The 13,541-nt window shown below is 33.6% G+C and overlaps 3 protein-coding genes across 4 annotated transcripts; 2 read left to right on the top strand and 1 right to left on the bottom strand.

The window, feature by feature from the left end:
• Positions 1-91: 91 nt before the first annotated feature.
• On the top strand, positions 92-4,655 carry LOC128885576 (cilia- and flagella-associated protein 70). The gene is given in 18 exon segments (XM_054139674.1): positions 92-151; positions 260-455; positions 525-683; positions 779-1,026; positions 1,097-1,273; positions 1,372-1,603; positions 1,683-1,828; positions 1,905-2,098; positions 2,142-2,244; positions 2,470-2,613; positions 2,675-2,857; positions 3,013-3,146; positions 3,223-3,371; positions 3,429-3,589; positions 3,699-3,976; positions 4,038-4,158; positions 4,234-4,382; positions 4,508-4,655. Coding segments are annotated over 18 exon segments (2,982 nt in total).
• Positions 4,472-9,598, bottom strand: LOC128885406 (protein kinase 4-like). Its single transcript, XM_054139439.1, has 8 exons — positions 9,404-9,598; positions 8,631-8,705; positions 8,327-8,527; positions 8,047-8,211; positions 7,827-7,976; positions 7,384-7,486; positions 7,063-7,314; positions 4,472-6,919 (listed from the first exon to the last, which is right to left on the bottom strand). The coding sequence occupies exons 2-8, from the start codon at positions 8,703-8,705 to the stop codon at positions 5,484-5,486; spliced, it is 2,382 nt and encodes a 793-aa protein (XP_053995414.1). The 5' UTR covers positions 9,404-9,598; the 3' UTR covers positions 4,472-5,483.
• A 333-nt stretch (positions 9,599-9,931) lies between these two features.
• On the top strand, positions 9,932-13,535 carry LOC128885408 (transmembrane protein 62-like). 2 transcript variants are annotated; one of them, XM_054139442.1, is made up of 13 exons: positions 9,933-10,515; positions 10,585-10,696; positions 10,774-10,911; positions 10,990-11,316; positions 11,428-11,560; positions 11,707-11,862; positions 11,935-12,082; positions 12,194-12,316; positions 12,390-12,471; positions 12,533-12,661; positions 12,739-12,913; positions 13,023-13,250; positions 13,319-13,535. In XM_054139442.1, the coding sequence occupies exons 1-13, from the start codon at positions 10,312-10,314 to the stop codon at positions 13,350-13,352; spliced, it is 1,989 nt and encodes a 662-aa protein (XP_053995417.1). In that variant the 5' UTR covers positions 9,933-10,311; the 3' UTR covers positions 13,353-13,535. The 2 variants fall into 2 exon arrangements, with proteins under 2 accessions (XP_053995418.1, XP_053995417.1); XM_054139443.1 differs by lacking the exon at positions 13,319-13,535 and having other exon boundaries at positions 9,932-10,515; positions 12,739-12,923; positions 13,023-13,161.
• Positions 13,536-13,541: the final 6 nt, after the last annotated feature.

Genomic DNA, 13,541 nt, shown 5'->3' on the forward strand with positions numbered 1-13,541 from the left:
TTTTAAACAACAGAAGTATCGAACCGAGGGGATTTTCACGTTTTGGTATCATTATTTATATGGATTGACGGAAAACCTTTATTTTAATAAGATGGAGCAGTCGTCAGACGAGAATAAAATCGAAATAAATATAAATTCCATTGAAAATATTGTAAGTGTGCAGTAAAACTGTTTTATAAAAAAAAACGTTTTTAATGACTGTAAATTAAAGAGGAGGTTATTACAATAAAGCTAATAAAATATTTCCTGTAAAATGTAGATCAGAAAGGACGATATAAGCGTGACACTTATAGTGGAGCACAGTGGAACTGTTTTGGGTGAAAGCACTCCCGTATCTGTAAAAGCAACCTGCGAGGAAGAATCAGCAGTTTACAATATCGATTTCGTCGTTTATTTGTCAATTATTGCGAATGATAGAAAAAGTCTTGATTCAATCGTATCAACTCCAGTATTAAGTATAAATCCGATACAATTTGCATTATATATTATATCGAGCTAAAACTAAAATAATGTTTTATTTGCAGTAAAGGTTGAATATGAAACGGAAAATAAAGAGGAAGAACAATCCAGTGTCTTAAACACTGAAATTAAGAAAAAGTCAATATTCACTGCCAAGGCTGCGCCCATTTCGTCGTCAAGATCATTGGGCAGCTGTAATCTTGATTTAATACCAATAGTATTAGGTTCTGGCATCCTTGTTTCAATTAATTTTTATTTGAAAATTACTACGATTGCTCCAATTTTGGTATCATTACTTAACAATATACTGATTTTTCAGGAGAACAGTGTTTCACTGAGAAACTGATACTAGAAACGCCACAATTCTCTTACGATGGTGCACTTGTCCCATGGCAGGATCTTCCACTTCTGACTGTAAAAGTTTCTCAAAGTGGTGTACCGCTAATTCAAACAAACGAAAACATTAATTTTCTAAACATCACAGTGGAAAGTATATACAATTTACCAGAATCATTCGCGGAGAATTTAGAGTACAAAGCTGGTACCATAGCGTACGTCGACGGCGAGGTATAATTTTGTTAACTGAACGTTTGTACAGTAGATTTTTCTCTTCAACAAAATCACTCTTTGACGACAGGTCCCCGAAAAACTAATTTTCGATCATGGAAAATGGACAGGGTTCCGTGATGTTGAGAGGACTAAGCGCTGGAATAGTTTAAACAATGTAGAAAATCGTGCCAGATTGTCCAAGTACAAACTCGATTGTGACTTTATGGGAGTGAAAAATACGTTTAAGAAGCAGATTGACTTGGCGGTACTATTATCATAATTAACCATAAGCCACTTTATCGTTGAAGAGTGTAATAATAAAGTGGAAAACAAAGGATCTATATAAATATAATGTTGCTTTAGAAAAAGGTATGCGAAGACGCTCCGCGAATCGAATGGAACGTTGTAAATAGATGTATCATACGGAAGACTGGAATCGAGGCGATGCGGAATCATATTACGAAGTACAAATACTGGCCTTTTCAATTCATGTTGATAGAGAGAAGTTCTTCCGCAAAATCCAAAGCCAGTCCATCGCCCAAGTCGCAACTGTATCAATGCTACGTTGATCTCTCGGAACTAATTTTCCCAGGAAGTAAATTACATTGCTCCTAGAACGTTTTGCGAATGCATTAGCGAAATGTTTGGCAGAGAAAAGTCTTTTATTTCTACAGAGAGAAGTTGTCGAGTCGTGGGCCAGTTGTACACCTATAATGCGACAGATATAACCGAAACTGTTGGCCTCGAGGACAACATCTTCGTTTTAGAAACGCGGGTCAGAGAATCGAAAGACAGAGAAAAGAAACATAAAACGTCGAAGGTAAAATTTTTCGAAATTTTTCAATTATTCAATGTATTTAAATTTGTTTAAGAGTTGTGAAATTTCGAAATGTTAGCATTCGCAATCTGGGCAATCCGATATACTCGGAAAAGAAGTAGAAGTTCCCTCGAGTATAGCTCTGTTATCACAAAGTGGAGAACCTACCATTATTGTCGTTGAGGTCGAACTCTATCAACCCCTCGTTGGTTGCAGAATCATGCGAGACTTTTCAAACATGTGAGTAAAAATGTCTGATATGTGAGTAAAAATGTCTAATATATTATCCTTACAGTATGGAGGATTTGATTCCGAGAACAGAGAAGAAGCCACCCTACGTGTATACCAGTGATGTAGCAGAAGAACAGTACATGAATTGCATACAAAAATTGGCAGAAATTATCACAGAAAGCTACCGAGTATGACAACAATTAATTGCACCTTAAATGTTACAATTATTGAATTCTTACTTTTTCAAGCCAGGATTTTTGCGACGAAAATAAGAAAAACCAAGAGCCTTTTAAAATCGTCGAAACTATTGGCGAAGAAAAGAAACACAAAAAATATTGTTATGATCCTAAACTGGTAAACGAATTACACTTATTACGCAGCCGAAACGCATTAAATATGAGTGTAAATTTCAGGACGAGTTAACATGTTTTACGCAATATCTTTACAAAACTGGAGTATATTTATCCTTGCGTAACACACTGAGAACGAAAGTCACAATGTTGCTAGATCAAAGATTTAAGATGCCTTCCAACCTAGTCGATTCCAATCAAACTCAGGTACTTAAAATTATATTCCGCGTTTATAATTTATATTTTTTATTGATACTTGTTTACGCAGAACTTCATCGCATCTGTGTACACGTACTTGGTGGAACAGATGCACGTGGCGATCAACAAAATCGTCGAAGGTCGAAATGCAGAAGATCTACCGCATGTTGTGAACTTAGAGCTGTCGTATTTTTATGCTGAAGAGGCTTACGAGCTTGGAGATTTACACAAAGCGAGACGTTATTACACGACAGTAATTTTATATTATGTTTATGAAATGTTAATTTATAAAATCTAATAACATTTAATCCGATTTGTATATTTATATTAAATTTTCCGATGTTTAATTTCTTGGCTTAAGTATTCTAATCGCTGCATGAGCCCACGAATACTCCATTCTTTTTGCAGGCAATAACAGCGAATAAGAATAACCCAGAACCTTGGACAAAGTATGCGATCTTTTTAAAAAAAATTGGCGATATTGAACGCTCGAAACAATGCTGTTTAGAAGCGCTTGCTTTGAATAGGCAATATGTGTTCGCGTAAGCAAGTCTCTAGTCCCAGTTTCTTTCAAATATAAATTTTAATCAAAGTCAAAACTAAACTTCGTGATTTTAGATTATTAATTTATGCGATAATTCTGTACGAAGATCGAGATTACGAAGAGGCAGAAATTTTCTTGAAAGCTATTACTGATTTTTATCCACGTTTTTTCGAGGGTTGGGTCATTTTGCACCTTTTTTATATGCAAACAGAGTATTATCCAGGTAATGTTTAAAATTAGGTCAGTGATACTTGATATCATCCAACTGTTAATATCGTAGGAGTGGATCTTACCCTGCGTGTAGCAGAGAAATGTATAAAAGACAAGAATCGAACGATACAACTCACCGAAGAACCACACGCTTGGTCCACGTATCATTGTCCTGAGCATAACGTCTATATGATGACAGCAGTATTTTTATTGAAATTGCACCTTTGTGAGGTAGGACATTTTTAACACAAATTATAATATAATAATAATACTGAATAAATTGTAATAAATAACCTGAATGTTTCTATGCCTGAAAAAATTGTATTCCAATCATCTCCAGTTTGCAGGATTTGCATTAGCAGAGGAAATGTCCAATTCCAATCAAACTATTCATTTTCTATACTACATGGCAGTGGAGCATTATCTGTCTGGCAGATTCGAAGATGCACTTTCTCATTTAGAAGAAGTCAAATGCACATATGGAATGGATTACTCAATCAGTAGTCTAATGGGACATTGCTACTTCAAATTGGGCGACGATGAAAAAGCTATGGAATGTTATGAATTTACGCGTATGTTGTTTGACAGACCTAACGATTTGCATTTAGTGGAAGTCAGGTAATAAGAATAATTCAATTTGTCAGTAATTTCAATTAACGCGTATAATTTTGATTCTTAGATTGGGATATCATTGTTACAAAATTGGCGATTACGACCGCGCTAAAAGAATTTTTCTAAGTGCATGCAAGTCTTCGCCGACCTCGCAAACTTGGCTAGGCGCTGGCATAAGTTGTTATGAAGTAAGGAGGATCTTTAGATATATCAAACCGCGTTGGTTAACTTTTAAACAATTTTAAAAATATACTTTATTCTAGCTGAACGAATTTCAAGAGGCAGAGATGGCTCTGTCAGAAGCAAATCAAATTGATAATTGCAATCCGGATGTATGGGGATATTTGTGTTTGTTAAACATGAGTCTCGAAAGATACGACGAGTTTTGTCAGTGTTACAGGGAAATGATAAAAGTAAGTCGTATTTTGAAACATTATTTAATTTATTAATAGTTTTTCTTTGACGTTGTATGGCATAAGCAAGAAAAGAGTAGACGATACGTCTTTATTAACAATTTTTATTTGCTCAATTTTTCGTGTATCAGAATAATCTTAAAAATATAAAATTGTGGTTGAGAATAACAAACTTGATGGAGGCTTTGGATTACGCACCACCACTTTTGGTAACAGAATTTGATAATCTTATCGAAGATTATAGCAGAGAAGCGTTTGAGGAACAATTTTAAGGTGATAAATGGCACCCAAACAAAAAGAATAAAGAAAACTATAAACCTGTATCAACTGACTGTTACGTCGTATAGTAAAAACAATGAAAATATGAAGGAAGAAATTAACAAAAGTACTATATAATAAAAAATATGAAACATAAAATAAATAATCTTTTAGTCAAAAGACGTAAATAAATATGAGTATGTATATTATACATATACGTATATATGTATGTATAGACTATAAAGTATCGTAACATTGATCTTTGTTTAAAATTAATTATACGCAACGATTGTTCTTGAGTTACCCGTCCACGGTAATCGAAATTATGATTGAAATCTTCAACAAAACTAATACATTCTTTCCAACATGTGTAAACTAAAAATTCCTGTAACATTAACGCAGAAAAACCACTGATTTTAAATCATAAAGAATTACAGAAGTAACATCAATATCATTGTGCGTCATTAGTGTCACTTAATTAGTAATTGATTTCGAAAGCGTCATATTAAAAGTATCTAAAATATCTTTTAATAATCTTAACTAATGCAACAATAAACTTAATCCTCATTAACATCTGTGAATTAATAAATTAAATAATATTTTGTTTATTCTCTTGAAGATTACTTTTACGTTTTGTGATAACACTCAAAAGTAATAATCTAATTTTTAGCAATTAAAAGGAAATGTAACGATAGTCATCGTTCTCGTAAAATCTATTTCAGATTATATATCAAGAGAACATTTTCAACATTACATGAAAATATTTTTGATATCAAAAAGCATTAATGTAATATCCATTCGATTGTATTATTGATAACTGATACTGTTCCTATTGCAAAATTTTATAGTTTTTCAACATCTTTTACCTCTTCCGTTTTCTCATTCTTTTTTATCGAATTTTCATCCACGCTTACACCATTAGTGATATTTTCCTGTTTTACCTCGCTACAGTTTGCAGTGTCTTTTGAATTTTTATTAGAGCAATCAATGCTCTCATCTGTTCTTTCACTCACGACTGGTGTTTCTTTTATTGACTCGTTGCATGCAGATTGATTCTTAATCTCTATCACAGAATGTGTTTCAATCGCCAACGAAGGAGCAACTTGATCGATTGTCGTTAGTGAGCTTCGTTGTTCAGTAACTTCATCTTTAATATTATCACAGTTGTCATTTGCAACCTGTTTGCTGACTTCTTCTGATGATTGTTGGTTATCGTTTCTAAGAGGAGCGCTTTCTAGCTCAACAATACCATCGGAAGCGTTATTACTTTCGTTAAGCACAAGTTCTTCGTTAACTTGTTCCAATGTCTGCTGATCATCTTTGCTTGAATCAGCTTCTTCCAGCTTAACGATATCATCAGCGACATTGTCGCTCTCATTTGGCACAAGTTGCTTGCTGACTTGTTCCAATAATTGCTGATTGTCTTTGCTCGAAGAAGCTTTTTCTAAATTAACGATATCATTGGGGACATTATTGCTTTCGTTTGGCACAAATTCCTCTTTAGACTCAACATTACTTGGAACCGATGCCACGGAAGACGTATTATTCTCTTGCAAATCTTCTATTATGTTATTCACAAGTAACTGTGAACAGTCAGCTTTGCTTTCGAAACTATTTATATTCGTATTATCTTCAGTCATTTCTCCAGGATTTTCTACACCTGATAAAGAAGATAATGAAAGTTCTTCCGTTTCCTTTTCCAATGTTATTTCGTTTGTAATCTTATTTTCAGCACTCTGTTCCGCGCTCTCCGTATTAAGTGTTTCAGTCTGATCAGATGGCAGGACAGATTTAGATATTTGTGGTGTCGCATTGTTCTCTGTTACAATATTATTTTTTGAATCCTGATCCATGCATTCTTGAGTTTCATGTTTCCTAGAGGTATTCTCGCTTGGAGAATCCTGCTTTGTTGTATGCAGGATCCTCCTCACGGGCTTCGGCGATTTAGCAGAAAAAGATTTTTGCGCGGAAGATCTGAACTCACCTTCATGGTACGTCTGAGAATTAGCATCGTTATCTTCTTTCCTTAGATCTTTTCCCTGGTAGTACGGGTACTTTGACTCGCTATCCTTCTTCCTCAATGACTGAGACCTTTTTACATTAGGAGATTTTTGATTATTGAAGTAAGTTCCTTTCGACTTATCTTCAAATGACTTTTGACGAAAGAAGGGTTCAGCTTCGAACATGGATGATTCAGCATCTGACTGACTACTGTACGTAACTCGGGACCTCTGTCGTGGACCAACTCGTCCTGTTCCAACTATGCTCGGCGAGTTCACTAAAAGCAATGATGGTTGTGATTGTATTTAAATATATTTAAATACAATCAATATTCAATATACAATCCATACAATATTCTATTTAAATATATTTAAATACAATTTCAATACTTTACGATGAAGATTATATAAAAAGTGGTACCTTTTACGCTCATCATTGGCCCTTTTGATGTACTGCTTTGATTAACCATGACCTTGATACTCTTGTCAGTTGCGATAACAGTTCTTCCTTCAGAAGTTGGGGATAAAGGAATTTTTGCTGGCATTGCTGTATTGTTTCTATGTTGATCATATGTATTGTGAGATCGGTTCTCGTAACTACTACAGAAGTTCTTCGACGAACCACGATGAGAACCACGACCTCCACCTCGAGTATGATTAGCATATTCATTATCTGTAAAGAATACATTCTAATATTGCAACTGCTACAGTGTTAGCAAGATGAATGAAAGATGATACATACTATTGGTATAGTATCTCCTGTCGGAGTCTTTATGATCTCTTTTTGTGAAGTCCGCCAACGCAGGTCTTGTTGCTTTCTTCGTTACATCGTCAATAATATGCATCTGGAACGTAAACGTAACAATTTTTTAAGATAAATAAACATTAAAAATATTTTATGATAAATGCATAGATCTTTTAAATGAATATGTTTGGTCGAGTAGTCTGCATTATTACGATACACAGGGTGTTTTGGGATGGATGATACAAAATGGTAGGGGATGATTCTACGTGGAAAAAAGAATCGAAAATATGGAAAAAAATTTATTGAAAATCGAGTATGAAAATGCACTTAAAAAAATCCTATAATGTCCTTACAAAATTATGTAATCTGTGACATGCTTTTATGACAATAACAAAATTATCGTAATGATACATCGTACGATACTAAAAATACGATCATACTTTATCATTATCCCATTCTCTGCGCCAATTGCCTTCCGCCGTTCTTTGCCTGCTAATGCGGTCTTCGTCGATGCGATTCCGTTCTGCTCTCCACGCATCGTATCCTGGTTGAGATTCATCCCTGTAGTTTCCTTTATATACTTTATTATCCTGTGTAAAGTTAAAGTTCTTTACATTTTATAAAAGCAACCAAATGTGTAGGAGTAATATTATTACGAACTTTCTGTATGCTCTCCCTTCCACCAGTTTTCTTTTTAAAATTGCCCCTTATTACTTTATTGTGATATCTATTTCCAGAGGTTTCTTTAGAGTGCTCCATGGCTGGTTCTTCTCGTTCAGAATCTGCCAGGAAATTGTATTTAGGGTCTGGTGGTGGCCCTTCTCCCTGCAAAGTATAATATTTCAAATTCTATGTTATTCTAAAATTAAATATGTATAATTGAAGTATATTTCCAGCATAATCTGTACTTTTAGACTTAATATGAAATTTTGGTATGTACTTGAGCAAATGAATGTATTCTCTTTCCCTCAACAGGATGAGTTTGTGGTATGTATTCTTGTTTTTCTTTGGCTGGCTTTTGTTTGGCTTTAGGTGGATTTGAAAATTCTGGTGGTTCCTTTCTCTCTGGCCAATCCGATGATGGTACCATTTGCACCAAAGCATTTAGTTTTGCTGCATTCTTTTTATCCTCTTCCACTTCCTGATAATGAAATTCATTTATAGAACAAACATAAAGAGATGTATATTAATATGATATTCTGCATATAACATACTCTTCATTTTCATTAAATCATAATGCATACCTCATGTCTTCTTCTAATTTCTTCATTTTGTTGCCTAATTTTGTTTATTTTTTCTTCAAGTGTACTGGATGCCATCTGCAATATCAAAATTGAAAAAAATTCATATACATATTTTTAAAATTCACTCCAAATTTTATGAAAGTGAAAAGAACAAAGAGAACAACATTTCTAAACAATACTTGAAATTGCAACTATGATGCAAACCTATTAATAAAAATTAATTTGAATTTTTTTGGGCACAAGATTGTGCCATTTAATTATAGCAAAAGGTTTAACGTGATGGAATGCCAATACATTTTTAATGGAAGGTACATGATCGAATTAACATATATATCAAGAGTCAACAAGCATGTGCATGTACATTATCTATACATACATTTCGACCTTATTTTTACTTTCGACCTTCTTTTTTACATCATTGATTTCTTAATTTCGACGTTTATTAAACTTCAATAATTTTTTTTATCTGCCATAAACTAATTACTATACAATTTTGTCTACAAATAAATTTACCAATGACCTAAAAATAAGGCAGGAACGTATAGATAATATATATACACGAATATATTCGTTAGACTATTGTCATTATCTTATCGTGTTACAACTCTTGTTATGCAGCGGATAATAGATGAAATACACATTAAAAATCTACATAGGTTAAGTACAAGCACAATTTCTCTATAATTCTTTTTGCAGGGAATGCGTGTATTTCCGCGTGAAATTGGTTTCAATGTAACGACATAAGTACATTAATAAATAAAAAATAAACGTACGATTGCAGTAGATAGTGGACGCTGTCAGAAATTAAAAGTTAGCACATTACGATAAGCGTATTATGTAGTTCAATTAAAAATTAGCCACATATGTCACCACTGAACACTACTATTTCAGAAACACACATTCGCGAAAATCAACCGAACGGATGTTCTCAGTATGGATAAGAAAAATGATCGCAGTTCAGTGGCTTTCATTTCTCGATTCATAATTTTATTTTAAAAGGCCACTCAGGAATGTACAGTCTTTTTAAGAGTTAGCGTGGTTTAACGTAGAGAAATGATTTTAATTCAAGGAGGTCTTATATACAGGCTGCTTAAGTACTTTTCCAATAAAGACCAAAAATAAAGGAACCATTTATAAGATTATGTTCAAGGCTTCGCATCCAAGCTATTAATTTCTGAAATAATCTCATGAACCTCGAGCAGTCCTCCAAACTGTCGTTACGCTCCTGATGGCATGCAATTTCTAATTTGCATAGAATCCGTCGATGAGTACCACTGTCTTAGATCCATTATACCGTTGTGACTCATGCGCAGTAACACGATAAACTTGGCCTCGGTATTGTGTAGTAAATTAGATTCCTGACAATCCTGACAGTGTACTCTCTGTATTCATATTGATTAATGACGATGAATGATCGTCGATCGGTCGCGAAAAATGCTAGAATTATGAGAATTTGAAATTTCAGATTGTCCTCGCGATTTTGTAAATGTTGTCGTTCGAAGTGTGACACATGTCACGAAATCTAACCTATGACGTAAAGACTTGGTAAACACCGAAAATACAGACCATACAGATAGCAGGTGGCTTCGGTAAAAGGTCGAATGTTTACTAAAAAATTACATGTCACTTTGGTAGTGCTAAGAAAATCGCAGTGTAAAGCATTCGCGGACCCCCTTTGGAAATGAGAATAGCGAAATCAACAGTTGTCCTTCTGGTCTTTGTATTAATACTGTCGATACTTGTAGCGAATGTTGCCGATCTGATCAATGTCGACACGCACGTGTTAGATGATACCTCGTCTAGGAGAAACGGGTGGACAGAATGGTCGCGACCAAAGTTTTACAATATTGGAACATCATTCGATCATCTGATCTGGTTCTTACAGGTTTGTATTCACTAGGAAATATACACATTACCTACTGCTCGCTGCTTCAATTATTTTTTTTCTTCTCAGATATCAGACATACATATAAGCATATTTCAAGATCCATTTAGGATAACAGAATTAAAAAAGTTTTGCAATGTTACTGTGGACACCATCAAGCCTTCTGTTGTGCTTGCTTCGGGTAAGTGTTATTTAACATATACAAACTTTACAATGTTCATATGCACTACAATATAATGGTATACTACAATACAACAGGCGATCTCACGGATGCAAAAGCAAAAGACGAGAAGGGATCTAAGCAAATATTAGAAGAATGGGAATATTATAAGCAGGTTTTAGATGATACTGAAATCACTAAGAAGACTTTGTGGTTAGATGTGAGAGGCAATCATGGTATAAATCGTAATCAATTGAACATAGTTCAATATCTCTAAATAGTAAATAATTTGGATAATTATAATGCATTTTCAGATAACTTCAATGTGGTTGGTCTAGAGTCGAAAAATAATTATTATTCTAATTATTCTATTCAAGGGAAGAAGCATCCAAGGTCTTACATGTATAATATAAATGTTGGTTCTGAATTATACTCATTTATAGCAATAGATGCTTGCTTAAAACCTGGTCCAAGAAGACCATTTAACTTTGTCGGTGTGTTAGATGAGCATGAAATTAAAAGTATATATGGACTAGTAAATAAGTCTTATGAAAATAATGCAGATTTTCTAATATGGTTTGGACACTATCCTACTTCATGCATACTCTCACATACTAATACAGGTGTTAGAAATATCATAGGTAATTAACAGTAGAATGTGTACCCTTATTTATACTGTATTCTAAAACTATAATAAAATGCAAAATATACTTTCAAAAAAAAAAAAAAAACTACTTAAAATGTATTATAAGGCAGATACCAAGAAAGCATGGTGTATCTCTGTGGTCATTATCATATGCTCGGTGGAACAGTACCTAACATGTACACGCTGCAGCAAATAGGATTCCTTGAGTTGGAATTAGCAGATTGGAAAGATAACAGGATGTAAAGTATCTACATTTCATGCGTGTGACACCATTTTGATACTGTTATTGCTTCCTAATTATTTCATGTTATAAGTAAACAGTATCAGTATGGCATTGAAGGAAAATATAAATTAGATTGCTATTGTATTCATGAATTATTTTCAGGTATCGTTTGGCAGCAATCGATCATGGTCAGTTTTCTTTTATTGATGTGAAGCACGAAGAATGGCCTGTGGTATTGATTACCAATCCTAAACATACTTTATACATGATGCCCAGGAAAGAGAATTTACTGTCTCTCATTAAATCTACACACATTAGGTAAACATTACATTCAAGCATATGTTTCTGTTTATTAAGAAGATCAATTAATTATTTCTGCATTTTTTATAGAATACTTGCGTTTTCACTAGCACCGATAAAATATGTTGATGTTCAATTGGATAATGCTGCTTGGTTGAAGTGTGAACATGTTGAAGGGCCTCTCTATACCTCAAAATGGAATACGACAGAGTATAGAAATGGGATACACTCTATTCGAGTTCAGTAAAATATTATTCTTTTTCGCATGTTTTATCTAAGTAACATTTCAATTAAGTTATAAAATTTAATTATGCTTTGCATTGTCGACAATAGAATTAATTAATTATAGGTACGAGTCGTAGATACCGATGGCAGAGAGAAAGTATTGTCTCAGCCGTTTGCTCTCGATGGATCTCGTTTATCATTCGGTATTTTACCTAGGATACTTCTTATGTCTAATGCTATCAGCCTTGTAAGTATAAAACATGTATAAAATGTGCAAAGATCAAGGTAAATTTATATATAAACATATTCTTTTCTTCCAGTTTCAATTTTTGTTCGCAACAGTATTAGTCCTCTTAGTAGTTCCTTTGTGTCTATTCCGGTTCCTTCATGTGTTGTGCGAAAGTAAGTGCAATACAAGTTTCATAATTTTGTACTATGAAACTATAATTATTTTTTTGATTAGGAAAGCACATGCATCGACCACGATACCCAGTAAAGTTTGTTTATGCGTGGTTCAGAAAATTGTGGATCTTATCCACCGTTGACCGCCTTTTTTTTCCAATGGTACTTTATGCATTGTACTTAACAATTGGTAAGCAATCTATGATTATTTTTTGTTTTGTGTGCCCGAATTCTTTTTAATAATAAGTTGTTAATAAATCTTTGAAGGTCCATGGGCCATTGGTGAAATAATAGATAATCATACAGGTATAATTTTCGCTTGGGGAACATACGTTAATAATTCTTACCTTCCTGGTGCCTTTACTTACGTTTATGGATTTTTCCAATTATTTTCGTTCCATCTACCACTTATGTTTATCTTAGCTCATAGAGTGGATAAGCGGTAAGATGCAGTACGCAATATTTATATTTAATTACTTAAACTTTATTAATATTTATTACGGAACACATAATAACATAGTACTCAAAAAAAGAATTAAATACTTTTATAGGTTACAGAGTATTAATAAGCCAGATAGTAAATCGTCATCAAAGATTTGTCTTCTGTGGCAACATTTGCCAATAATTTTATTACTTATAATGCAAGCGAATATGGCTTATTTCTTTTGGTTAGCATATGGGACAACAGCTACCATATTATGTCCTCTCCGCACTTGGAGTATTTTCTTAGCAATGATATTATGGTATCAAGTAAGCATGATGCCAGAATCTTGTCTAAGGTATGCATTACATTTACATTTACAAATAAATTAGCTGTTCTAGTTTTCATTCTTTGTTTATCTTTAAGGTCCGCGGCAGCTGTATGGTCATCTCATGGTTGATTCATATCAGGCTAGACAATTTACTATTGAAATGTAGCAACTTACTAACATTTATTTATTACGTAACTTAACAATTTTCACGCTTTTGCGTAAAAGTCAGTAAATTTAAAAAAATGTATACATAGTAAGTGAGTTAATAGAAAATTGGTATAGTATCTACTAAATGTGGAGCATTTATTTTGTTACTTA

Source organism: Hylaeus anthracinus, unplaced genomic scaffold, assembly GCF_026225885.1.
Source record: "Hylaeus anthracinus isolate JK02 unplaced genomic scaffold, UHH_iyHylAnth1.0_haploid 11981, whole genome shotgun sequence".
In the NCBI taxonomy this organism is placed as follows: domain Eukaryota; kingdom Metazoa; phylum Arthropoda; class Insecta; order Hymenoptera; family Colletidae; genus Hylaeus; species Hylaeus anthracinus.